The sequence below is a fragment of the Bubalus bubalis genome, chromosome 18, assembly GCF_019923935.1.
Source record: "Bubalus bubalis isolate 160015118507 breed Murrah chromosome 18, NDDB_SH_1, whole genome shotgun sequence".
Classification (NCBI taxonomy): domain Eukaryota; kingdom Metazoa; phylum Chordata; class Mammalia; order Artiodactyla; family Bovidae; genus Bubalus; species Bubalus bubalis.
In genome coordinates, this window is record NC_059174.1 from 56,050,378 (window position 1) to 56,076,865 (window position 26,488).

The 26,488-nt window shown below is 54.8% G+C and overlaps 1 protein-coding gene across 1 annotated transcript; it reads left to right on the forward strand.

Annotated features, from left to right (window-relative positions):
• Nucleotides 1–120: 120 nt before the first annotated feature.
• Nucleotides 121–26,087, forward strand: MYBPC2 (myosin binding protein C2). Its single transcript, XM_006080051.4, has 28 exons — nucleotides 121–275; nucleotides 1,396–1,488; nucleotides 2,034–2,120; nucleotides 2,255–2,403; nucleotides 2,696–2,813; nucleotides 3,846–3,894; nucleotides 4,080–4,139; nucleotides 6,380–6,573; nucleotides 6,821–6,953; nucleotides 8,470–8,594; nucleotides 9,019–9,124; nucleotides 10,246–10,418; nucleotides 12,522–12,687; nucleotides 13,889–13,995; nucleotides 14,234–14,263; nucleotides 15,141–15,280; nucleotides 16,382–16,541; nucleotides 16,645–16,749; nucleotides 17,180–17,368; nucleotides 17,826–17,960; nucleotides 19,501–19,668; nucleotides 19,827–19,915; nucleotides 20,045–20,240; nucleotides 20,480–20,619; nucleotides 21,833–21,992; nucleotides 22,377–22,513; nucleotides 24,482–24,668; nucleotides 25,965–26,087. The coding sequence occupies exons 1-28, from the start codon at nucleotides 257–259 to the stop codon at nucleotides 25,973–25,975; spliced, it is 3,426 nt and encodes a 1,141-aa protein (XP_006080113.3). The 5' UTR covers nucleotides 121–256; the 3' UTR covers nucleotides 25,976–26,087.
• Nucleotides 26,088–26,488: the final 401 nt, after the last annotated feature.

A 26,488-nucleotide genomic window follows, 5' to 3' on the forward strand; every position in this document is an offset into this window, starting at 1 on the left:
GCCCCCCTCCTCCCTGGGGACCTGGCATTCGGCCACCTCTCCTTGTCCAGCTGTTATTTCTCGCCTTTTAGAACACACAGGCGGAATGTGGGGCGGCAGGGGAGGGTGGGGTGGAGAGGCGCGTCTATGCCTCCCGGAGCCTCCTGGGAGTCTCCCGACTCCTTAAAGGGCCCCCCCGCCCCGGGGGCCCACCTGTCCTCCCTAGGGCCCATCGGGACACCGCTGCTGTCGGAGGAGCAGGAGGAGGTCCGACGACATGCCTGAGGCAAAACCAGGTGGCTTGGGGGAACTCCTTCCCTCTGTGGAGACGCAGCCCTGTTTTCATTGGGGTCTCCTCCCTCCGTGGGGCCGGGAGAATGGGGTGTCTTCTCCCATTGGGGAGGGGAGCCCTTCCCTGTGTGCGAGGGGAGGGTCCCATACCTGAGTTAGGTGTGTGTGTGTGTGGAGGGTGATTCCCTTTCTCTTTGTGGTGGCGGGGGTTCCTTTCTCTGCAGGGAGCTGGGGGCTTATCTTTGGGTGCACGTGGAGATTCTCTGTGAATCAGTGTCCCTCTTCCTCCACTGGGATGGAAGTCCTGCGGTTGGAGACTGCAGGGTTTTGGCGGGGTAATTGGGTCCTTTACATTTGAGGATGCGGTCTTCTGGGAAAGGACCTGGGGTCACTTCTGTGAGTGCGGATTGGGACCTTTTTCTGCAGGGAGATGAGGTCTGGTCCTTGCGTGTCTAATTATTAAGAGTCCCTGTCTGCGTGGTAAGGCGAGTTCTCTGTACAAAGATGAGGGCACCTCCTTTCGATGGGGTGTGGGGCTTCCCGGTTTAGGAATTAGGGGACCTTCTCCATATAGAGGCTGGAGAGCCTTTCTCTGTGTACAGTTTTCGGGGCCCTTCTTTGAATGGGACTGGAGGGCATTTTTTTATATGCGAATGGGATGGGGCTTCCTCTCTATGAAGCAGTGAACGGAGGAGATACAAGCCCCCAGAGAGGACCCTTACTCCCGGGACGTCCAGTCGGCTGGTACCAGGCCAACCAGGCTGAAGGGTGGGTGTCCAGCCCCTCGCTGCAGCTGGGGTCCTGGCGGGCCGGGCGCCAGCAGGCAGGGCGTGTAAAAGATGCTGTGGTCAGCACCAGTATCTGATTTCCAGCCCAGAGGAAGAGCTAATTATACCGTCAAGACCTAAAAGGTCAGAGCTGGGTGGCCCGGGTGGATGAGGCAAGGCCTTCCCCGGGGAGGAGAAGGAGAAACCGGATCCACAGACTCTCGGATTAGAGATAAATTTACACCTGGACGGCTGGACTCCAGGATCTGAAGGAGGCGGGGCCCGGGGGCCTACGCTCCGGGGTTCTGGAAGAGAAGACGGAGCGCGTGCTCAACCGGGAATGTCTTCTGCCTCACAGCGGCCAAAAAGGCCCCAGCGGGCAAAGATGCTGCTGCCAAGCCGGCTCCCAAGGAAGCGACCCCTCAAGAGGCCCCTGCAGCGCCCCCTACAGGTGAGATAGATGGCGCTCCCGCGGGCCGAGCGGAACCTGGCGGCTCATCCGCAGCCTCGCGGGTGGTACCTCCCCGCCCTCTCCTTCGGTCCGTCCTCCCCACAGCTCCGGGGCTGACCGCCCTCCCCTACTCACAGCCCTGCAGGGCTCCCCAGCGCTTCCAAGGCGGAGCCTAGCCCCTCAGCCTGGCCGTCAAGCCTCCAGCAACTGGCCGATCCGTCCGCAAGTCCCGCCCAGCTCTGAACGCCCCCAGCCCGTCCTGACACCTCTCCTACCCTTTTAAAACCCCAGTTTAAGACCATCCGGATCTCAGATGGGGAAATTGAGGCCCAAACGGGTGGGGGAGTCTGGACACCCACACACCTGAATGACACGTTGGTCTCTCCCAGGTCAGGAAAAGCCATTTTGCCTCCAAGGTCTTTTTGATGCCGAGCAGAAGAAGGTCCCATCATTCGCTCTAGCCCCGCCCCCAAAGTGGCCTGCTACCCCCTTCCCGGCCCGCCTCAGACCCCCCTCCCCAACCCCGGATCTTATCTCTTGAGCAGAAGCCCCACCCGAAGACCAGTCTCCCACCGCGGAGGAGCCCACCGGCGTTTTCCTGAAGAAGCCAGACTCCGTGTCGGTGGAGACTGGTGAGGGGCGCCTGGGCGAGGAGGGAGTGGGGGTCTGGGGGCTCCTGGGTCTGAGGGGGGTGTGGCCGGAGGCTACCAGCGTCCCAGACCGCCTGCCCGACTCTCCATTGCCACCCCTTTTCCCCTCCTCCCAGGAAAGGATACTGTGATCGTGGCCAAGTTGAATGGCAAAGAGCTGCCGGCCAAACCAGCCGTCAAGTGGTTCAAGGGGAAGTGGTTGGAGCTGGGCACCAAGAGCGGTGCCCGATTCTCCTTCAAGGAGTCCCACGACACCGCCACAAATGTGAGGACCCCATGGAGAGGCGAGGGCGTGGGGGGCAGGGCTGGAGGTTGTGCGGGGCCAGAAGGGGAGAATGTTCCGGTAGGAGCAGGCTGCATTTGGGCACGGGGTGTGCATGCCCCCGCGAGCTCTCAGGGTCAGGGATGTGGGCCCCCAGAGGTCAAGATTGTCCAGGCATGGGAGGAGACAGCTGGCCCTTCCCGGGGGGACTTGGAGAGTGGTGAGGTGGGCTGTAGGGGCATGGGTTGGCACCGGGGGTCATCATATGCACTGGCACCCCTGGCCTGGCCTCCAGGTGTACACGTTGGAGCTGCACATCATGAAGGTGGTACTGGGGGACCGCGGGGATTACCGCATAGAGGTCAAAGCCAAGGACTTCTGTGACAGCTGCGGCTTCAACATCGACGTGGAGGGTATGCTGGTGGGGGCGGGGCCAAGGGTCTGGGGTCTGGGTAAGGGGGCGGATCTGCTAGCCAGGTGTAGGGATAGAATGTAGAGGTGGGGCTGAGGTGGGTACTGGTTTTTGGCGCATGGAGCACAGAGGCAGGGATCAGGGTATTCAAACCTGGAAAGGAAGTGAAAGTTCCTCAGTTGTGTCTGACTCTTTGTGACCCCGTGGACGGTAGCCCGCCAGCCTCCTCCATCCATGGGCTTCTCCAGGCAGGAATACTGGAGTGGGTTGCTATTTCTTTCTCCAGGGGATCTTCCCGATTCAGGGATTGTACCTGGGTCTTCTGCATTGCAGGCAGACTCTTTACCACCTGAGCCACCAAGGAAGCCATTCAAAATTGGGGAGAGAGTCTACCATCTTAGAGCCTGTTGAGGTGTAGATTTAGGGGTGAAAAGGTTCAGGGTTTGGAGATGTGCATGTGAGGCTTAGGAGGTGAGTTATGTAGATTCCAGCGTCACAACATACAGGCTTGAGAGAGTGGTAGTAAGGGTTTGAGAAGTGAGGGTGTCCCAAGTTTTGTTTTTCAAATGTATTTTCCATTTTATTGTCTATTGTTTATTTCATGTGAGTCTAAGGGTGAATGGGTTGAGGGTGGGGGTGTACAGGATTGATGGGAAGTTACACAGCTTTGGGGGCATGTGTGTGGAGCTCTGAGGGTGTACAGATTTTGAGGAGTCTTCAGCTCAGGTGGTGGGGGAGCTTAAATATGGAGGGCACAGGTGCTGAGGTTGCGCCCACCTGGGGAGAAGGCTCAGCTGGGGGATACAGGCTGCTGAGAGAGGGTGGTGCACGGCAGGGAAATGAGTCTACAGGCAGAGGGTGTCCACGTCTGAGAGAGAGGGTGTGCTGGCCCACGAGATGGAGGGAAAGGGGCCTGGGTGAGGTTGTACAGGCCTGGAGGAGGCTGTGCAGACCTGGAGGGAGGGGCACTCTTGGTCTTAGATCAGGCTTTGCCTCCAAGCTCATCATCTCTTCCCCCATCACCCCTCCCCAGCACCCCGTCAGGACTCCGCTGGGCAGAGTCTAGAGAGCTTCAAGCGATCGTAAGTGACCCTGGACCCTGGGAAGCAGCAGGGGTGTGACCTGGTGCCAAGGACCATGGGAGGGTCTCCCTTGGGGGGCAGCTGCGGGAGACGGGGAGGATCAGGGAAGCCTAGGAGTGGGGATCCAGGGTGAGCCTGAGAGTCGGGACTTTAATGAGGTCCACACTCTCTTTCAATGGCCACAGGGGTGAAGCAAAGTCAGACACTGCGGGTGAGCTGGATTTCAGCGGACTGTTGAAGAAGAGGTGAGTCCACTCTGTCTGGCATGGAACGGGGAGATGGGGGCTAAAGGAGGAGAAAGATGGTGGGTGAGGTTCCCCTGCCCCCCTTGTTTCCCCACTGCTATCCTGGGACTCCACCCCACCTCCATCTACCCACCCCCCACCCACCCTGCCACCTGTCCATCCACCCATCCACCCACACCTTTACCTTCAACCCCACCCAATCAATCATCTGCCCATCAGTTTGCTTGCCTACCCACCCTCTAAACCACCACCCTCACATCTACCTTCTTGTCCACTCAGGCTCTGATTCACCTATTCATCCACCTGTCCACTCACCTCCCCACCAGTCCATCCATTCATCCAACCATCCAACCGGCTACTTATCTATCCATCTACTAATCAACCTTCCCACTCATCAGTCTGCCCACTGCTCTGTTCATCCAACCAGCTACCTATTTATCCACCGATGAATCCACTTATCCACCTACATACCCATTGCCCATTCCTCTGCCCACATATCCATTCATCTACTCACCATCTTCCCATCTGTCCACCCATGCGTTGGCCATTACACTCAGCCCCCCGTTCATTGACCCATTCATTCATCCTTCACCCACCGACTCCATCCTCCACTTCCCCACCTATTGAGGCATCTGTCTATCCACCCTTCCACCATCCATCATCTACCCTACATCCACCTTCCCATTTGTGACTATCTGCACCAGCATCTCTCTTTCAACTGAGTCCAACATCTTACCCACCCATCCTAACTCATTTACCTCCTCATCTAGCCAGGCCTCCCTCTATCAACTGTTCAGCTCTTCAATGGCACATGCATCTGCCAGATCACTCCGTTAGGCTCATCTATGTGCTGTATGCTTAATCGCTCAGTCATGTCCGACTCTTTGCGACCCCACAGACTGTAGCCCACCAGGCTCCTCTATCCATGGGATTTTCCCAGGCAAGAATACTGGAGTGGGTTGCCATTTCCTTCTCCAAGACTCATCTATATGCAATTGCTATTGTGTAGGTAAAAAAAAGATTGAATATTGGCCATTTTATATGATTCAACATGATGCTTGTCCAGTCACTCAGTTATTCATTATCTGCTGGTCCATATATCCATCCTTCCATTCACTCATCAATCCCCATAATGAAATCCCCAACAATTCTACCTACTAATAGATTTATCTGTTTGTCTTTACCCATCTTCCCAGCCATCTTCCATCAACACATTCACCCAGCCAGCTCGTCCCAACTCACTCAGCCATTCTCCATCAACCCATCCACCTATCTTAATGCCATCCATTCTCTGCCAATCCACCCATCCATTGACCTGTTCATCCATCAGCCTAACCATCCATGGACCTCTCCACCCAGTATCAGTCCCCCACTTAATGCTCTGCACATCAATCCAGATAGTCACATGTCCCCAGATTTGCCCACTCATCTATCCTTCATTTGTTCCCTTCCCTTCCTTCCTTCTTTCCAGAAATCTACTCACTCTCTCACTCATCAAACATCTTTTGAGGCCTCCTGTCTACCAGGCCCTGAGCTGAGATCAGGGGAGAGAGAGAAGTTTGACTGGTTCCCTGATGTTGGGTCGCTCATTGCCTTGGGAAGATGGGTCTGGTCCAGCAGACACGGACACAGACCAGGACTGTTTAGTGTGGTCGGAGAGACGGTCCCACGAGGGCCTTGTGAGAGCCCAGAGTGAGGGCAACTGCTATCCTGGGAGTATAGGGAGTGCCTCTGGAGGAGGGAACTCTGGTGCTAGGTCTTGTAGGATGAAGGGCAGGTGGAGAGGTCATCCAGGCAGGGAAACATTTTGTGCAAAGGCTCAGGGAGGCAGGAGCAAGTCCAGAGCATTCAGGAAAAGGCAAGCAGGGTAGTTTGGGTAGTGCGGGGAGTGGGGCTGGGTCAGAGGGTGAGGTTGTGATTGCGAGGCTGAGAAGCTGGGGTTTCCTTCTTAGAGCAGTGGGGAGTCACGGAGGAGTTTTGAATAGAGAAAGGATGGCATCTGATGTAAGGGTTCATAAATAGCCCTCGGGGGCCAAGGAGGGAACAGACTGGAGGGGAAGAGATGGGATGAGGTCAGGAGGCCAGGGAGGAAGGAGGCTGGGCGATGGACCAGGTGGGACAGGATAAGGAATAACAGGCGCAGAGAGGGCAAGTGACACAGAAAGTGGGAGGAGGAGGCAGGGGGAGACCCTCACCTCCTCACCCTCCTGGTGCCCCCAACCTGTTCTCCCCACCTTCAGGCAGGTGGTTGAGGAGGAGAAGAAAAAGAAGAAAGATGATGATGACCTCGGCATCCCGCCAGAGATTTGGGAGCTCCTGAAAGGGGCAAAGAAGAGCGAGTACGAGAGGATCGCCTTCCAGTACGGCATCACCGACCTCCGGGGCATGCTGAAGCGGCTCAAGAAGGCCAAGGTCGAGGTCAAGAAGAGCGCAGGTCAGTGCTGGTCTGAGGGGAGAAGGGCCCTCCCCACGGGGACTCCAGCATTGTGGGCAGCCAATGGTTGGACCCTGGACTTATCTTTGGGAGGTCCCACTCTGAGAAGTAACAGAGAGCCCTGTTCTCAGGGGCCTCCAAGTTCATAAGAGGGTTTTTGACCTTGGTGGCCTGGGGAGGGAGCCTTGATGGCTCAGAGCACTGAGAACATCTCAGCTCCATCCCACTCGCATCCCTCCATCTCCAGCCTTCACAAAGAAGCTGGATCCAGCCTACCAAGTGGACAGAGGCAACAAGATCAAGCTGGTGGTAGAGATCAGCGACCCAGACCTTCCCCTCAAGTGGTTCAAGAACGGCCAGGAAATCAAACCAAGTAGCAAGTATGTGTGGGGGTAGAGCCCAGGTTGGGGGGAATCCAAGTCCCAGAGAGAGGAAGAGTCCAGAGATAAGACTGGCTATAGGGCACTGCTTCATCCATATGAAAAGTACAGATATTGATATCTGGGTAGAAAAATAGACAAAGGCAGTGAAGAACAGGAATTCAGTTAGAAGAAACCCAAATGGCTGATACACTAAGTACATATTTGACCTTGCAAACACAAACACCATCACCAATAATAATAACACAAACAAAAACAGCAGTCTTGGGACTTCCCTGGTGGTTTAGGGGTTAAGACTTTGCCTTCTGCTGCAAGGGGTGTGGGTTCAGATCCCTGGTAGGGGAACTAAGTTCCCACATGCCTCAGGGCTAGGAAACCAGAAAACAAAACAAAAAACAGTGGTCTTTCTGCTCTCCAGTTGGACAAAGACTTTAGAAAATGATAAAACCTAGTGCTGGAGAAGACATAGGAAAACTGGTCCACAGATGGTTGTGGTGGGGATGTATATGGGCAAATCTCCAAAAGGGTAGTGTGTTCACTTTTAGATTGTCCAATGCTAGGTATTTTTCATAAGGGCCTAATCATGGTTATGCATATTTAGCTGCAAGGATGTTCACTGGATTGTTTGCTGCTGTAGCAAAAAGTGGAAAACAACCAAAGCATACAATTCCATACTAAGGTGCTATGCTGTCACTAAAAAAGATTCTAAAGTTGACACTAACATGGGAAGCTGTTGAAGGCTAGTGTTATGTGCAGAAGAAGAGTTCTCATTTCTGCTACACAAAATGTAAATCTACGTATAGATTTTATATAAAAAGATCAAAAAGACAGAGGTCAAAATGCTTGTAGCAAGTATCTCTTGGCAGAACAATTATGGATGGGTTCTACTTTTATTAATTTTCCCTTGGCTGTGTTTTCTACATTTCTCATCATGAGCATTTGGGATGTGATGAGAAGTTATGTTAATTAAGATACAGGTTAACTTGCTATAACGAAGCGTCCCCAGAACACGGTAGTTTAGAGAGAAAGATGATGTTTCTAGCTGATTGACCTAGATCCAGTTCCACATTTTTGGCTACACAATTTCTTATGGTCTTGTCCTCATCTGCATGATTGAAACTGGGTCATGGGCACAGTTGTATCTATCAGATAGGAAGAGGGAAAGAGAGAAGTCTAGAACAAGCATCACAAAATTAGAGATAACCTAGCAGTTATGCCCATCTCCTCCACTCACATTCTGTTGGTCCAAGCTCAGCAGTGTGGCCATCCTAGCTGCAAAGGAGTCTGGGAAATGTAGTTCTTTAGGCGGGTTGCTGTGTGCCGCTGCTAAATGGAAGAAGGTCGATATGCGTGGACAGTTAGCGTTTCTGCTGTGGTTTTTTAAATATTAGAACTTGGACCATCGACCCCTTTCCCACACAACTTGGCTCTGAGAGTGAATGGCTTGTCCTGAGAATAGATGGGTGAATGGAGGATCCCCTCCGTGCCCTGGGTTGAGCTGAGACTTTTGCCCCAGATACGTGTTTGAGAACGTTGGTAAGAAGCGAATCCTCACCATCAACAAGTGCACGCTGGCAGACGATGCTGCTTATGAGGTCGCCGTCAAAGACGAGAAGTGTTTCACCGAGCTCTTCGTCAAAGGTGAGGCTGAGATTTGGGCGTGAGCTTGGGCAGTGGGGCTACTGGCCTCTTGTGGGGCTACCGGGAGACTACTGACCTCTTCTCTCCCAATGCCCACAGAATCCCCAGTCTTTAAAAAAACATTTTATTTTGTATTGAGGTATAGCAGATTAACAAACAATGTTGTAATAGCTTCAGGTGAACAGTGAAGGGACTCAGCCATACGTGTACATGCATCCATTCTCCCCCAAACTCCCCTGCCATCCAGGCTACCACATAACGTTGAGCAGAGTTCCATGTACTATTCAGTAGGTCCTTCTCGGTTATCCATTTTAAATACAGCAGTGTGGACATGTCCATCCCAAACTCCCTAACTATTCCTGCTGCCCATCCTTCCCCTTGGGAACCATATGTTTGTTCTCTAAGTCTGTGAGTCTCTTTCTAGAACCCCCAGTCTTGATTGTCACACCCCTGGAGGACCAGCAGGTGTTTGTTGGAGATCGGGTAGAAATGGCAGTGGAAGTGTCAGAAGAGGGTGCCCAAGTCATGTGGTAAGTGACTCTTGACCCCTGATCTCCATACGGATGCCCACAGTGTCTTCACCTCAGCCTCGGTCTTTAGGATCTCTCTTGAAGGCTTCAGACCTTTACTCAGGTTTCTGGGAGACCTCAGCCTTTGCCTATAAATCCTGATCGTCTCTCATGACCTCTTCCTGAAACTTCTGACCTCTGCTCTTCCAGGTCTTTTTCCGGACCCTTGCTATTTCTGATTCACTAAATTATTTATTCACCCATTCAACCAATTATCCATCATTTGGTCCATTCACTCATGTATCCATCCATCCATCCATCTGTCTGTCCATTTATCTATCCTGCATCCATCCATCCCTCCCATTCATCTCACTGATTCAGCCATCCATCTCATCCATCCACCCGCTCACCCATCTATCCATCCATTTATCCATTCTTACATCTATTCCCCCATCCAACAAGTATTTATAGAGTACCTACTGTGTGATGGCACACTTCAAAGTACTGGAGGTAAAATGGGGAGAAAATATATCAACATGGCTTCTGCCCTATGCAGTTTATGATCTGGCAAATTGCTGGGGCGTGGTGTGTGTGTATGTGTGTGTATTGGAGACAGAGGCATTAATCAAGTCATCACATAAATAATTATCAAAGTTCTATTTTGACAAGTATATCAGAGGAGCAATAACTGATGTTGTAACCATTTTTTAATAGGAGAGAGGGACTCAGGAGGTCAGGGAAGGCTTCTTGGAGGAGGTCACAATTGAGCTGATATTCAAATAATGAGGAAGTAGAAGTGAAGTGGGAGGAGTGGCCCAGGCAGGGAAGCACCATTTTCTGAGGCCATAATATCTGCCATATCTTGGTGACCCTGAACTTCGTCTATACTCTGACCTCTACTGTGACCTCATTTTCTGCCTCCTGACCTCCAACCAAGTCCTGTGGCCTGTGACCACTTCTTCCTGTTTTTCTCCTCTGACCTGTGACCCATCTACTCTAGACCTCTGTCAACCTTTCTCTCTCCTCCTTTTCTTGATTTCCCTTCTGAGCCCTGATTCTTGCTCAGGACTGTCTGACCCCTGACTCACCTCTGACATCCAGACTCCGGGCCAAACGGATTCCTTACTTCCCCCTCCCCCCAGGCTGAAAGACGGCGTGGAACTGACTCGGGAGGATTCCTTCAAGTCCAGGTACCGCCTCAAGAAGGATGGGAAGCGTCACATCCTCATCTACTCGGAAGTGACCATGGAGGATAAGGGGCACTACCAGGTCATGACCAACGGCGGCCAGTGTGAGGCGGAGCTCATCGTGGAAGGTACGGGCCCCCCCGGGGGATGGGGCAGGGGCCGCACTGCGCGTTCTTCAACACACAGCTCCGAGGTGCCCAAGCCCGAAGTCTTGGCGCTCTCCCTGACTCCTTCTTTGCCTCCTACCCTACATGTGATTCACCAGCAGATCCTGGGGCTCCACCTTCAAAGGATATTCTGAATCTGACAATTTCCTTCCACTTCCGTTGCCCACACCTGGCCCAGGTCTCCATCCCTTTATGCCTGGACTCCTGCAGTAGTCTCTACACTGCTCCTTCTGTTTGTACACTTGTGCCCCCACCTCCACGCCAGCCAGAGCAATCCTTGTAAAATGTTGGAGGATGGAAACGGGACACATTCTGTGGTCTAGCTCACAGGATAGGACTCATGTCAATTTCTGGTGCAGTTGACTACATTTACAAGAGATGTCACCACCCCACCCCCACCGCCCCCACTCCTGTGAGCCTGTAATTCTTTTTTTTTTTTTTTTAATATTTTTATTTTATTTATCCTGCTGCACTGGGTCTTCGTGGTCACATGCGGGATCTTTAGTTGTGGCATGTGAACTCTAGTTGCAGCATGTGGGATCTAGTTTCCTGACCAGGGATCGAATATGGGGCCCCTGAATTGGAAGCATGGAGTCTTAGCCACTGAGTCACCAGGGGAGTCCCCTGTAATTTAAAAAAAAAAAAAAAAAAAAAGCTTGAGTCATTGATGGGCCGGATAAATGATGATATATCCATCCTTAGCCATAAAGAGAACTCTGTTGATTTGGAAGGGTTTCCAACATATATTGTTAGGTGAAGAAGCAAATATGCCACTATTTGTATCGAAGGGAGAGAGGAAGGAAGGGAGAGAGGGAAGGAGGGAGGAAAGAAAAGAAAGAAGGAAAGGGAGGAAGAAAGAAAAGAGGGAAGGGAAGGAAGGAGGAAAGAAACTGTATGCACATCTTTGCTTTTATGGCTGTGAGCTGGCTATAAGGTATTTGGAGATTGGATAGAGCCCTGTACAGTTGGCGGTGGGGAGATGAGCAATCTCCCCCTCTATATTTACATCCTCTTATCATTTTATTTTTTTCATAATTGTATTTATTTATATTTTTGGGGCTGTGCGGGTCTTCACTGCTGCGTGGGCTCTTCTCTACTTGCAGTGCGCGGGCTTCTCACTGTGGTGGCTTCTCCTGTTGCAGAGCACAGGCTCGAGGATGTAAGGGCCTCAGTTGTTGTGGCTCCCGGGCTCTAGAGCACAGGCTCAGTAGTCGTGGGGCACGGGATTCGTAGTTGTGGCTCATGAGCTCAGTAATTGTGGCGCTCGGGCTCTAGAGCACAGGCTCGGTAGTCGTGGGGCACGGGCTTAGTTGCTCCGCAGCATGCAGGATCCTCCCAGACCAGGGATCGAACCTGTGTCCCCCGCATTGGCAGGCAGCCTCCCCACCACTGAGCCACCAGGGAAGCCCCTATCATTTTATTTTTAAGCCATACAAGTGCACTGTTTTATTTAAAAAATTAAAACTAAAAAAAAAAAAAAAAGTAAGTCAGACCCCAGCCATCTTGGCAACACTTTCCACCTCCCTCAGAGTCAATGCAGAACCTTGTCTGTGGCCCTCGGGGTCTGACCCTGCCTGCTTCATCTCCCTCATCTGCTTCCCTCACTCCGTGCCAGCCTGCTGGCTGTTTTCCAAGTTGATAAGCCTGCTTTATTGTGCCTGCTTTCCTGGGGGCCTTCTGCAGCCTCCCTGCCTTCCCCCAGGCCTTGTCTCTCCCTCTTGTTGTTATTGTTCAGTCGCTAAGTCACGTCCGACCTGCAGCATGCCAGGCTTCCCTGTCCTCCAGTATCTCCTGGGGTTTGCTCAAATTCAGGTCCACTGAGTCGGTGATGCCATCCAAGCAACCGTCACTCCCTCCAGTTTTTGGTTTATGTGTTTTCCGTTCAGTATCTGTTTCCCCACTAGAACGTGAGCTCGTGAAACCTACAGGTTTTTTTTTTTCTGGGTTGTTTCATGGCTGGGTCCCTGGAGCCGGGGACTGTGCTTGGCCCATAGTGGGTGTTGGTGAATCCCCACGTGGACAGACTGGACCTTGATGACCCCATCTCCTTCCCTCCCCGTCCAGAGAAACAGCTGGAAGTCCTGCAGGACATTGCGGACCTGACGGTGAAGGCCTCGGAACAGGCCGTGTTCAAGTGTGAGGTGTCCGATGAGAAGGTCACGGGCAAGTGGTACAAGAACGGGGTGGAGGTGCGGCCCAGCAAACGGATCACCATCTCCCACACGGGGAGGTACGGAGTGCGCTGTGCACATGGCCCGCAGACCCCGCGGTTTCAAAGAACAAGGGTTTAGGGAATTCTCTGGTGGTCCAGTGGTTAGGACCCGGTGCTTTCCCTGCAGTGGCTTGGATTTAGTCCCTGGTTGGGGTACTGATATCCCACAGGCTGTGTGGTGCGGCCAAAAGAAAAAGAACAGGAGTTTATTTCATTGTGAGTCTCAGGCATGGCTGGAGGCTGGCTGATCTCGGATGGCCATCATCCTGGACTCGCTCAGGGTCTCGGCTAGGATAGCTGGGCTGCTCCCGTCTGGTCCGTGGCACCTCTCATCCCCCAGGAGGCTGGTCCTGGCATATTCCCGTGGCCGACACAGGCGTCCCACGAGAGAGCAGAAGCGAACAGGGCCTCTGAGTGCCTTGTGCTGTCTCTGTGTTGCTTCTACCATGTTCTATGGGACAAAAGTGGTCACAGCCTGCGAGCTCTCCTTGCAGGGGTTACCACTCCAGGGAGGGAAATCTGTGGCCATGTTTGCAGTCGGCTTTGGCAGGGAAGGGACTTCCCTGGTGGTCCAGCGATTAAGACTCTATGCTTCCAATGCAGGAGACACAGGTTTGATCCCTGGTTGGGGAACTAAGATCCCACATGCCGTGTGATGCGGCAAAAACATTAAAAGAAAAAAAAAAAAGAGGGGGGAACTACTTTGGAGGGGAGGGTGTCTAGCTAGGGAAACAGGGGACGGGAATTCAAAGCATAGCATGTGGATGCCTGACATCGACACCTGGTAATCTGTAGGGTGCCAGGTGCCGAGTGCCGCCGCACCGCCCGCAGAACACTGTGTTCCTGTGGGTCTCCCGACAGCGGCTTTGGGCAGAACGTAGCCTTTCTCTGGGTTCCGTGTAAGGACCGCTGCCTGCTGGTGACGTCAGCAAGGGCGAGAGTCAATGCTAACGCGTTACCGGGTGCTGGGGAGTCTTCTGAATGCTTTACAGCAACCCCCTCGTAGACTGTCAACATTACCCCTGCTTCATAGGTGAAGAATCAGGGTCAGGGAGAGGCTAAGTGACTTGCCCAAGGTCACACAGCTAGTAAGGAGCAGAGTGGGATTGGGTTCCAGTTACTAGCATTGCGTTGGGCACGTGGATTGCGCCGCGGAGCGTGTTTCTCCACGGTGGTCCCCAGGACGACCTAGGCTGACCTCTGCCCTGCCTTCCCCTAGGTTCCACAAGCTGGTGATTGATGACGTCCGGCCCGAGGATGAGGGAGACTACATGTTTGTGCCCGATGGCTATGCCCTGTCCCTCTCGGCCAAGCTCAACTTCCTGGGTGCGGGTGCCTCTGGGTTTCCCACCTCTCCTTGGGGGCTCAGATGCCCCCCTTCAGGATTGAGTTGCCCTAACTGTACATTGGGGGGTGACAGAGGGTAGGTGGGATGTCGTAGGCCTGAATCCACCCCCACCCCCAGGTCCCAGGGTGACGCCAGGCCCTCCCCTCTGCCTCCAGGGTGTGAGGGGAGGATGAGGGGCCCCATAGACCTAACCATCTGATCTTCTTCATCCTCCAGAAATCAAGGTGGAGTACGTCCCCAAGCAAGGTAAGGACCAGGGGCTGCTATGGTCTTTAAGCAGGAGGCTGGACCCCCGGGTCTGCGGGAGGAGGGGCTGGGGGCTGGACCCCTGGGTCAGAGGGAGGAGGGGCTGGGGTCTGGATCCTGGGTCTGAGGGAGGAGGGGCTGGGGTCTGGATCCTGGGTCTGAGGGAGGAGGGGCCGGGGGCTGGACCCCTGGGTCTGCGGAAGGAGGGGCTGGGAGCTGGACCCCTGGGTCTGAGGGAGGAGGGGCTGGGGTCTGGATCCTGGGTCTGAGGGAGGAGGGGCTGGGGGCTGGACCCCTGGGTCTGAGGGAGGAGGGGCTGGGGACTGGATCCTGGGTCTGAGGGAGGAGGGGCTGGGGTCTGGATCCTGGGTCTGAGGGAGGAGGGGCCGGGGGCTGGACCCCTGGGTCTGAGTCAGGAGGGACTGGGGGCTGGACCCCTGGGTCTGAGGGAGGAGGGGCTGGGGCTCTGGACTCCTGGGTCTGAGGGAAGAGGGAGCTGGGGGCCTGGACTCCTGGGTCTGAGGGAGGAGGGGCTGGGGGTCCTGACCCCCGGGTCTGAGTGGGAAGGGCTGGGGGTCCTGACCCCCGGGTCTGAGCGGGGAGGGCTGGGGGTCCTGACCCCCGGGTCTGAGCGGGGAGGGGCTGGGGGTCCTGACCCCCGGGTCTGAGTGGGAAGGGCTGGGGGTCCTGACCCCCGGGTCTGAGCGGGGAGGGGCTGGGGGTCTGGATCCTGGGTCTGAGGGAAGAGGGAGCTGGGGGCCTGGACCGCTGGTTCTCTATGGCTGTTGGAACCCAGCTTCCCAGGAGATCCTCTGGAGGGGTTAGGAGGCCCAGCTGTCCACTCCCAAGTTGCCCAGACTCTCTCCTCTGCCACCAGAGCCACCCAAAATCCACCTGGACTGCTCTGGGCAGACCTCGGAAAATGCTATCGTGGTCGTGGCAGGAAACAAGCTGAGGCTGGACGTGTCCATCACCGGGGAGCCCCGGCCTGTTGCCACCTGGATGAAGGAGGATGAGGTGTGGTGCGGCCTCCCTAGTGCCTTGACCTCTCCCTCTCAGCCCTGCTGGGTGGCTTTAGGCAAGCTTGTTCCCCTCTCTGAGCTTCGCTCTCATTGTCTGTAAAATGAGTACGATTCCTTCTTCAGAGAGATGAAGACTGGAGATTATATTTGTTCATCACATGGTACTGGCCCAGCACATGATGGGTACTCCATCTATCCACCCATTCATTAACCTGTTAATCCGTCAGTCAATCCAGCCATTCATCAACTCATCCATCTAACTATCTTTCCATTCATCAATTCATTAATTGATTAATTCATTCAACAATCAACCCATTTGTCCATTTATCCATGAATTAGTCCACTTATCCATCCATCCACCCATCCATCTATGCATCCATCCAATGAATATTTTCATCTTGTATGTTCCAGGCCCTGAGACAGTTCAGTTTTTCTTCTCGCCTCTGGGCTTCAGTTTCCTCTTCTGTAAAGTGGAGAGACTTGACTCAGTCTTCATTCATTCCTTCACTCAGCAAAGCGCCCCCCCTTCCCCCGCCCCGAGGTTCCCTCGATGCCAGGTTCTGTGCTCAGGCACTGAGGATACAACCAGGAATCACACGTAACCCCTGCCTTCCTGGAGCCTTCACTTGTGGAGAGAGGCAGACCGGTGCCCAGAGAGTCACAGTCCAGGGTGATCGGGGCTGAGATAAAGGGAGGTACTGGAAACTATGAGGATTCAGGGGCTGGGGCACCCTTTCCTGAGGGTGTCCAAGCTAAGGGTATCCAAGAGGGCTTCCCAGGAGAGGTGACTTCTGGGTGGGTTCTAGAGGATGGGTAATGATATAGCAGGTCGAGAAGTGGGTCAGGGCATTGCACGCCCCAGGGATCAGCTTTGTAACATCTTGGGGATGAGACGGTCTGGTGTGTTTAATGAAGGGTGGTGTTTGCTGGAGGGAGAGGAGGGCGAGGGGGTGGTGATGAGGCTGGGGGCGGGCCCACCGGGTCCTCTGCGGCTGGGTCCACGGGGAGCCCCTGCAGACTGCTGAGCAGCGCAGGGGCAGAGGCCGGTCTGGGTCTGGAGAGAAGTGGACGGAGGCCACCTGGCGGTTGTGTTCAGGTATTCACGGGCACCGAGGGCAGGGTCCGCATCGAGCAGCGAGGCGACATCAGCAGCTTCGTGATCGAGAGCGCGGAGCGAGGCGACGAGGGTCGCTACACCATCAAGGTCACCAATCCCGCGGGCGAGGACGTGGCCTCCATCTTACTGAAGGTTGTGGGTAAGCGCGGGGGTCCCGGGGGCTGAGCCGAGGGGTGGTCCCCCAAGGCCCCGAGGGGTCCTCTGACCATCCTGCCTGGACCCCCCCCCCCTACCCTGCCCAGATGTCCCAGACCCCCCGGAGGCAGTGCGAGTCACGTCGGTTGGAGAGGACTGGGCTGTCCTGGTCTGGGAGCCCCCCAAGTACGACGGGGGACGGCCGGTCACTGGTGAGTGCCTATCTTCCAAAGGGCCATGACCACTGACCTTCTCCGCTCCCCGACTTCTCCTTGACCTCCAAGAGTCCTCAGCAGCCTCAGTGACCACCCTTGGAGATGTGGTTTTCCGTCTTCAGTATCTCACCATCCCCTTTGCCTTCCCGTCTTCCTCTCCTCCCCAGCGACCTGGGAATCCTGGCTTTCGCTAACAGCCAAGGATTTTCCATGACTCCTGACTCCCTGATTCATGACCTGTGACCCTTCTCGATCCCTGGCCCCACGTGGGTGACCTCTAACTGCTCTGTGACCCTAACATTCATGGCCTCAGACCTCTCTGGGTCATGTGACCTTCTGCTGCGCCCTTGGCTGCCCCCCAACTGACCTGTGACCCCAGGCCTCCCCATGACTGCCTACACTTTTCTCTACCTTGGGGGGCTTCCAGGATACCTCCTGGAGCGGAAGAAGAAGGGCTCCCAGCGCTGGATGAAGCTGAACTTCGAGGTCTTCACGGAGACCACCTACGAGTCCACCAACATGATCGAGGGCATCCTCTACGAGATGCGAGTCTTTGCCGTCAACGCCATCGGGGTCTCCCAGCCCAGCATGAACACCAAGCCCTTCATGCCTATTGGTGATGCCTCTCTGCACCCTCCCCGAGTCCCTGCCCACCCCGACCCATGCCCCGCCTGTCACTGATCTCGGACCCTACATCCAGGCCTTGCAGTCCTCAACTCTGCTGACTTCTGCCCCCTCTCACCCAACAACTCAAGACTTTGACCCCCCAGCCCCATGCACCCTTCTGACCTCTTCCCCACCTAGTACATTCTCCACTCACCTTTATGATCCTGGACTCCATGCTGTCTCCCGAATGTGTCCTTGACTTCTGATCTACCACGCTAATACTTATCCCTGCCCTTGGAGACTTCACGATCCCTGGATCCCTGGATCCCTGGTTTTCGAGACCGGCAATGCCACATCCTTGCTTGCTGACCTCTGAGTCACCATATGGACCCCTTTCCTGACCAGAGACTCCAGCTCTGACCCCTGAGTCCCCATTGACGCCACCCCCTTTCCCTGAAATCTTACAGCGCCCACGAGTGAACCGCAGCACCTGACTGTGGAGGACGTGACCGACACCACCACCACCCTCAAGTGGCGGCCCCCAAATAAGATCGGGGCGGGCGGCATCGATGGGTACCTGATCGAGTACTGCGTGGAGGGCTGTGAGTCACCCCGTCTGGCCTGGTAGGGGGCAGGGACGCAGGCAGAGCCCCAGTGGGCATCCAGTCCAGGGACTGCTCACGGGGCAGATCTCTGGCATAGTCAGCCACCCTTCTGTCTGTGCGTGCTCCAGTCTGGGATGGGATGGGTCAAGACAGGCCCCCAGTGACCAGCTTGTCTTCTGTCCCTCCCTCTTTCCTTACCCACTTCCTTCCTTCCTCTCCTACACACATTCTCTGTACAGCGATTCCTTTTACGCATCCTCCAAGTGTTTATTGTCCTTCCTCAATTCTATTTATCCATTCATCTACCCACCCACCCAACCTTCCATCCATCCATCCATCCATCCATCCAAGTACTTATCTACTCCCTACACCCCCTTCTCCTGTTCTATCCATTTATCCATTCATCTGCCTATCCCACCAATCTTTCATCCTTCCTTTCTTCTTTTCCTCTTATTTCTCCCTCCTTCCTTTCCTTCTCTCTCTCCCTCTCCCTTCCTTCCCTCCTTCCTTCTTTCCTTCCTCTTGACTACCCAGTCATCCATCCAGCCATCTCTCTATCCATCTGAAAACTGTTTGGATCATCCAGTTATCTACCCAACCAGTAACATATTTTTCATCCTTATATCTATCTCTTCACCACTTTCTTCTATCGCTCCCTGCTTTCTACCCCTCTGTTTGCTACAGGACCATTTAACCGTCTAATAATCTATTGTCTATCTGTCCATGCATCTATCCATCCATGCATCCATCCATATTTCCACATATCTCACCCTCTATCCTTCACTGAACAAACTGAGCCATCTTTGGCGTCAACGGCTCTGTGACTCCACGACAGGCCCAGTGCCCGGGCTCTGGGGATGTCTCCAACGTGGTCCTCTCACAGGGAAGACAGTGACGCCATATCCCAGGCCTTAAGTCAGACAGATGTGGGTTCCAGTCCTGGCCCTACCCTACACTTTTTAACTGTGTGACCTTGGGCAAATCTCAGCCTCTGCTTCCTCATCTAAAAATGGCAAAGCCAGTTCCCACCTTGATGGGATGCAGTGATGACCGCATCCGGGGATGCACGTGAATGATGGATGCTTGGACTCTGGTCAGTTTCTTCCCTTTCTCTTCCCAGTGCTCTTTGCTCCACTCCTCCCCTTGCCCTCCCCTTCCCCATCTGTGTTTCAGAATCTACTTTGTTAGAGTTCACCCTGTCAACTCTTGGTCTGATCCATATTAGCTCACCAACCCATGGCAAAGAAACCAAGATGGAAAGTCACCTATTACAGAGGCAGGAAATCCGAGGGGGGCCTCTCTAACTACCACTCCCAAGTCTTTACCCTCTCTGACCCTCAGTTTCCTCACCTCTAAAATGGGGATAACTGCGGAGGCAGGAATTAATGAACTAACAGTAATCAGCTCCGACTTAGTCCTGAGACAAGCTCAAGAAATGTCAGCTGCAGCTAGGCATTGTGGTGGGGCCCCGAGGCACCAGAGGGGACCCCTAGGAAGGTCCTGAAGGACGCTCCCCAGCCTGGCTCCTCTCTCACAGCTGACGAGTGGATCCCTGCTAACACGGAACCCGTGGAGCGCTGCGGCTTCACCGTGAAGAATCTCCCCACAGGAGCCAAAATCACCTTCCGCGTGGTAGGGGTCAACATCGCGGGCCGCAGCCAGCCGGCCACCCTGGCCCAGCCGGTCACCATCCGGGAGATTGTGGGTGAGCACCTCCTGACCCCCCGACCCTGCGCTCTGAAAGAGCAAGCTGGTGTGGTCACTAGGGCCGCCCGCTCGTCGCCCCTGGTCTCTGTGCCTCCGTGGGACGTCCCCCTGCACCCTCGCCTGGCACTGAGCCCCTCCCTGGGTTTGTACCCTCAGAGCAACCCAAAATCCGGCTACCCCGCCACCTCCGCCAGACTTATGTCCGCAAAGTCGGGGAGCATCTCAACCTGGTCATCCCCTTCCAGGTACGTCGAGCTGCGGATGTGGGGGGTGGGGGGGCGGCGCGGAGCGGGGCGCAGGGGTGAGGAGGGGTCAGCTCCTGCGGGTCAGACCCAGGCTGACCAACGCGCCCCACCCCGCCCCTCCCCGGGCAGGGAAAGCCGCGGCCGCAGGTGGTGTGGACCAAAGGCGGGGCGCCCATAGACACCTCGCACGTGCACGTGCGCACCAGCGACTTCGACACGGTGTTCTTCGTGCGCCAGGCGGCCCGCTCCGACTCCGGGGAGTACGAGCTCACGGTGCACATCGAGAATATGAAGGACACGGCCACTATCCGCATCCGGGTTGTGGGTGCGCGGCCCGCGGGCGGGGAGGGGAGGGGAGGAGAGGAGAATGAGCCCGGACGCGGGAAAGTGGAGAGGTTGGAACGGAGGAGGGTGGGGCAGAAGGGGAGGAAATGCCTGCGGGATGCCGGGGGCGGGGAACCTGAGACCCTCCAGGGGTGGGGATGGGCGGGAGGCCCAGAGGAGTGAGGCGCCGGACATTTAGAGATGCTTGGGCTGACTTCTAACAGCCCACCCACCCTCCAGAAAAGGCAGGGCCCCCGCAGAATGTGATGGTGAAGGAGGTGTGGGGTACCAACGCGCTGGTGGAGTGGCAGCCCCCCAAGGATGACGGCAACAGTGAGATCACCGGGTATTTCGTCCAAAAAGCCGACAAGAAAACCATGGTGAGTGAGGGGCCAGGGGCGGCGTGAAGGTAAGGGGAGAAAAGCTAGGGAGATCGTTACAGCATGCTTCCCATTTCCTAGCTGCGGAAAACTGAGGCACTGAGAGATCCGGGAGAATGGGCCAGAGGCCGCGAGGAAAGACTTTTTGGCTGAGATTTGGTGCATAATAGGTTTTTTTTTTTTGGCAGCACCATGTGGCTTGTGGGATCTTATTTTCCTGACCAGAGATTGAACTTGGGCCACAGCAGTGAAATCGTTGAGTCTTAACCACTAGGCCACCAGGGGAACTCTAATAGGTTTTCTTTTTGTTTCTATTGAGGTAAAATTCACCTAACGAAAATTCCCAGGTGGTGCTAGTAGTAAAGAACCCACCTGCCAAGGCAGGAGATGTAAGAGACTCCAGTTCGATCCCTGGGTTGGGAAGATCCCCTGGAGAAGGGCATGACAACCCACTCCAGTATTCTTGCCTGGAGAATCCCCATGGACAGAGGAGCCTGGCGGGCTACAGTCCATGGATGGGGTCGCAAAGAATCGGACATGCCTGAAGCAACTTAGCATGCATACATTTTTAAGTAGGATTTCCCATCTTCCCAATGTTGTACAACCACCCCCTCTATTTCATTCCAAGACATTTCCATCACCTGGAACGGAAACTCCGTGTCCATCAGGCAGTCCCTCCCCTTCCCCCTACCCAGCCCCTGGCAGCCACCTATCTGCGTCCTGTCTCTGTGGATTTGCCCATCCCAGGCATTGCATCTGGACACGGTCACACGCTGTGAGCCTTTGTGTCTGGCTCCTTTCAACTCAGCATCATGTTTTCCAGGTTCATCCACGTTGTAGCTGGTATCCGTGCTTCAGTGCTTTTCGTTGCTGAGTGCCATGTTCGTTTGGTTAGTTTTGGCCATACCACTTGGCTTGCGGAATCTTGGTTCCCCAACCAGGGATGGAACCTGTTGCCCACTGCAGTGGAAGCATAGAGTCCTAATCACTGGACCACCAGGGAATTCCCCTACCAGTCCCTGGCTGGAACGGACCGTGTTTTGCTTCTCCGTTCAGCCGCTGAGGGGCACCCAGGTTGCTCCCGCCTCCCTCTGGCTGTGAACAAGACTGCTGGGAAGGGCAGGTTCTGTGAGCGAGGCGTCTGCTTTCCTGACGCCCTTCCTGGGTCCGTGTCCCTGACCCTCCCGGTCCCTCCCTGTCCCCCGCGCTGCAGGAGTGGTTCACAGTTTATGAGCGCAACCGGCACACCTCCTGCACCGTGTCCGATCTCATCATGGGCAACGAGTACTATTTCCGAGTTTACAGCGAAAACGTCTGTGGGCTCAGCGACATGCCTGGCGTGTCCAAGAACACAGCCCGGATCGTCAAGACAGGTCTGGCCACCCCCACCGGCTCAGGGCCAGTCCTGTTCCCCCGTCTCTCTCTGGGTTTGTTTTTTTTTTTGGAGTATAGTTGATTTATGGTGTGTTTGTTTCAGGTGTAGAGCCAAGTGATTCAGTTCTACATATACACATATTCATCATTTTTCAGAGTCTTTTCCTACGCAGGTTATTACAGAATATTGAGTAGCATTCTCTATACTATACAGTAGGGCCTTGTTGGTTATCTGTCATATATATAGACTCTCTGGGGTTTGCACTTGACTCCTCTGATCATCCCCCTCCTGGACTCAGAGTTGACGGCACCTGGTGCTGGAGCAGAGGCGGTCGGAGACAGTCAGGGTCGGTCCCCTCACAGGTGCATCTTCTCTCCCCCAGGTATGAACCTCAAGTTGCCCAAGTACAAGGAGCACGACTTCCGAACTCCCCCCATGTTCCTGACGCCTCTACCTGACCGGGTGGTGGTGGCTGGTTACGCTGCGGCTCTCAACTGTGCCGTGAGAGGCCACCCGAAGGTGCTGTGTGTGTGTGTGTGTGTGTGTGTGTGTGTGTGTGTGTGTGTGTAACCCTGGAGGAACATCTTCACCTTCCAAGGTGAAGCCTCCTTGCCTTCCCACCGCATGGGCTTCTCCTCCCTGAGTTCTCTCTGGTCTGCTCATGGGATTTACTTGTAGTGAAAAGTGTTTCCTTTGTTTGTATTTATTAATTTCGCCTGTGCCACGTGGCATGGGGGGGATCCTAGCTTCCCAAACCAGGAATTGAACCTGTGCCCCTTGCAGTGGTAGTGCGGAGCCTGAACCACTGGACCGCCAGGGAAGCCCCAGGATTTGCTTGCTTTTCACCCACTTCCTGTGTCTCTCCTCTAGCCAGAGCACAAATCTCAGCTCGTTACACTCCGACTTCCCTCAAAAACAGGAATTTTGGGGTGGAGGGGTTCTAACACTTTAAGGCTCTGTCCAGTTTCCAGGCTGCTGTCTGGGAATGTGGATACTTGCAGTCTTGAACTCCCAAGGGCCCACCTAGACCAGGGGCTGCAAACTATGGCCTTCAGGCCAAATCTGCCTGCCACTGGTTTCTCGAAATAAGATTTTTTAATCCTTTTTTTTTCTTTTCCTTTTGTTACTTTGCTTTCACATTACTAAATAAGATTCTATTGGAACACGGCTGTTCACACTGGTTTCTGTGTTGTCTCTGGCCCAGAGACCATAGAGCTCAGGAAGCCTAAATCATTGACTGCCTGACCCTTTTGACACATTTTGCCGTCTCCTGGTCTAACTCCAGTTTTTAGCATCAGCCCCAGTAGGCCTACTATGGATTCCATCACTGCTGTTTAGTGTTTTATTCACCTACTCCATTTATTCATTCATTCCATTCATTTATTCCCCTACCAATTCATTTATTTATTCAGTTCATTCATTCACTTCATTTGCTTATTTACATCATTCATTCTTTCAACACACATATTTCAGAGACTTTCTGTGTGCTGGTGAATTGAACAAGGAGTTCCTCTATATTGGGGAAAACGGCCATTCCTCTGAAGTCACACGTGCGTGCGTGCTAAGTCGCTTTAGTCATTTTTGACTCTTTGCAACCTTATGGAGTGTAGCCTGCTAAGTTCCTCTGTCCATGGGATTCTCCAAGCAAGAATACGGGAATGGGGGCTTCCCTGGGGGCTTGGATGGTAAGGAATACTGGAGTGGGTTCCCATGCCCTCTTCCAGGGGATTTTCCCAACCCAGGCTCCGAACCCAGGTCTCTTACATCTCCTGGGTTGGCTGGCAGGTTCTTTACCACTAGTGCCACCTGGTTGACAATGAAATGACAAAGGGTGGGGACTTCCCTGGTGGTCCAATGGGCTAAGAATCCACCTTACAATTCAGGGTACGAGGATTCGATCTCTGGTTGGGGGACTAAGGTCCCACCTGCCAAGGAGGAACTGAGCCTGCGCTCGGAAACAAGAGTCCGTGCATCACAGCAAAAGATCCCGCATGACGCAACTAAGACCCGAGGCAGCCAAATCAATCAATTACTTAAGAAAATTAGAAAGCGTGGAGGGTCTGCTAGGGAAACGCAGGCAGTTGTGAGAGTGTCAAGTAGGCATTCCTGTTCCAGTCTAGGGCCCGGAAGTGACATGGGAGCGGAGACCTCAAAGGCAGGCAGGTGCTGTTCGGGGGCCTGATGGGTCTGAGGAACTGCAAGGCCGCCCATGGGTTAGACAGAGAGAGGGAGGGGGCGGGAGGTGAGGGCAGAGGACCGATGGGGCCAAATCACATAGGGCCCTGTGGGCCACCACAAGGGGGAGCTCTTGCTCTTACAGAAGAGGAGACCGGGGGTCAGAGAGAAGTGACCCAGCCATGATCAGTCAGTCAAAATAAGGGGGTGGGAGAGCCAAAAGAAGACTCCACACTGCCTCCCAAGGCCCCGTTGTGCCAACGCGCAGGGGACCCTCCGTCATGCGGCGTCCTTGTCTGCTCCGCTCAACAGCCCAAGGTGGTCTGGATGAAGAACAAGATGGAGATCCGCGAAGATCCCAAGTTCCTGATGACCAACCACCAGGGGGTCCTGACGCTGAACATCCGCCGCCCGTCCCCCTTTGACTCGGGGACTTACTCGTGTCGGGCTGTCAACGAGCTGGGGGAGGCCCTGGCCGAGTGCAAGCTGGAAGTCCGAGGTGAGCCTGGGGGTGGGGGGGCCTTACGCTCCACCCGCCTGACCCTCATCCACGGCCGTTATAAAGCTGATGGTGCGGGGCAGACCTGCGCCCTCTAGGAGTACAAGTGGGAAGCCGATTCAGGCCCCAGCAGGGACACTGCCATGTAGGGAGGACAGAGGCAGCACAGGGTGTTGGGGGTGGGGTGGCACCTGACCCCGCCTGGGCCAGAGTCTGAGGTTCTCCAGAGGAGCAGAAGGACAAATAAGAGGTGAATGAGGATGCGAAGAGCTAAGATCACTAAGGCTTCTGGTGCAGCTGGGGAGGTGTGTGGACACAGCATTTGAAACCGTCATGGACAGTGGCAGAGGACCGGGGCAGGGGGTGGCCGGGAGAGCGCGGAAGACAGCCCCCTTCCACGGCCTGTCCCCAAGTTCTGTGCCTCCCGTCCCTGCCTCTCTGCCCCACAGCCTCAGCCTCCTTTGTCCTCTTCCTCCTGAATTCCACCCTAGCCTCCTATCCCGCCTCCAGTCTCTCTCCAGTTCCACCTCCCAGCCCTAGAGGGCGCTCTGTACCCACGGCTGACCTGCGCACAGCCCTCCTAGGGCTCCCCCAGCGGCCCTGGGACCTTTCAGCCTGGTGTCAGGGTCCTGAATCTGCCACCCCCAGCCCCTCTCTCCAGCCTCAGGTCCCCCTTCCTGGCTCCCCCCTTTTTCCAGCCACACCGAACATGGGGGTTGGACAAACCAGCTGTGCTTTCTCCTGCCCCTGGGACTTTGCACATGCCATTGCCTCTCCCACCTCGGGCTTCCATCCAACAGACATCCCCCTGTCAAGACTTGATGGGGAGGCCGCTTACCAAGTCCCTCAGAGGTGGCCGACGTTCACATGGGCCTCCAGGGTCCCTCCCCGGCCGTGACGCCCCTGGCTCTGATGACAGCCCAGCAGACAAGGGACCAGTCTCCACCCACCTCCTGCCTGTCGTTTTAAACCACCACTCTGTCCGGCTGACCCAGTTCCTAGACTTCTGCTGTACCCTTATCAACTATTGAATCCGCTCAGAAATATGCCTTCTTCAGGATTCCAGTGAGGGCTGGCCTCTAGCAGCTGCTCGGAAGTCAGAACATGCCAGCTTGGGGTTCAAAACTACAGGAATCAAGGGCTGGATGAAGTTGGGTTAACCTGGTGTCCAGCTGGGTGGGGAAGGGAAAACTTGACCCCCCCCCCTTGCTGGCCAAGCAATCTAAAGGGCAGAGGCTAGGCAGGGGCGGGGGGGCACAGGAATTTTTACCACCCTCTTCTCTTTCCCCTCAACAGTGCCACAGTGAAGCTCTGTCCTCCACCTAACAAGATGACTGACTGGCTGCTGAGCCCTAACCCAGACCTCTCTGGACACATTTCCCTTTCCCGAATTATAAGTGAGAAGTAGTCTTGTCTTGACACCTGTTTGTCTGTCCTTCTTGAGTCTGTGGCCTGGCCTTCCTCCTCCTGTAGGTTTAGTCACCAGAGTGTGGGTGGTGGGGCAGCCAGGTTGGAATGGCAACCACCACCGCAAGGCAGCCCTGGTGAAGGAGACCATGTTGAGGTTGCCATCTTGGAACAGCTACTTTAGGGAGGCTACCATGTTGCTCCTCTTGTGGCTCAGCTGGTAAAGAACCTGCCTGCGATATGGGAGACCTGGGTTCGAACCCTGGGTTGGGAAGATCCCCTGGAGAAGGGAAAGTCTACCCACTCCAGTATTCTGGCCTGGAGAATTCCGTGGACTAAGTCCATGGGGTCGCAAAGAGTCCAACACGACTTAGCAACTTTCACCATGTTGCCATGGCAACTGCACAGTCACA

Coding starts and splice junctions, on each gene's coding strand:
- MYBPC2 (XM_006080051.4), top strand. Junction 3,895..4,079: donor CTAGAGAGCTTCAAGCGATC/GTAAGTGACCCT, acceptor CAATGGCCACAG/GGGTGAAGCAAAGTCAGACA. Junction 15,281..16,381: donor CCTGGATGAAGGAGGATGAG/GTGTGGTGCGGC, acceptor GGTTGTGTTCAG/GTATTCACGGGCACCGAGGG.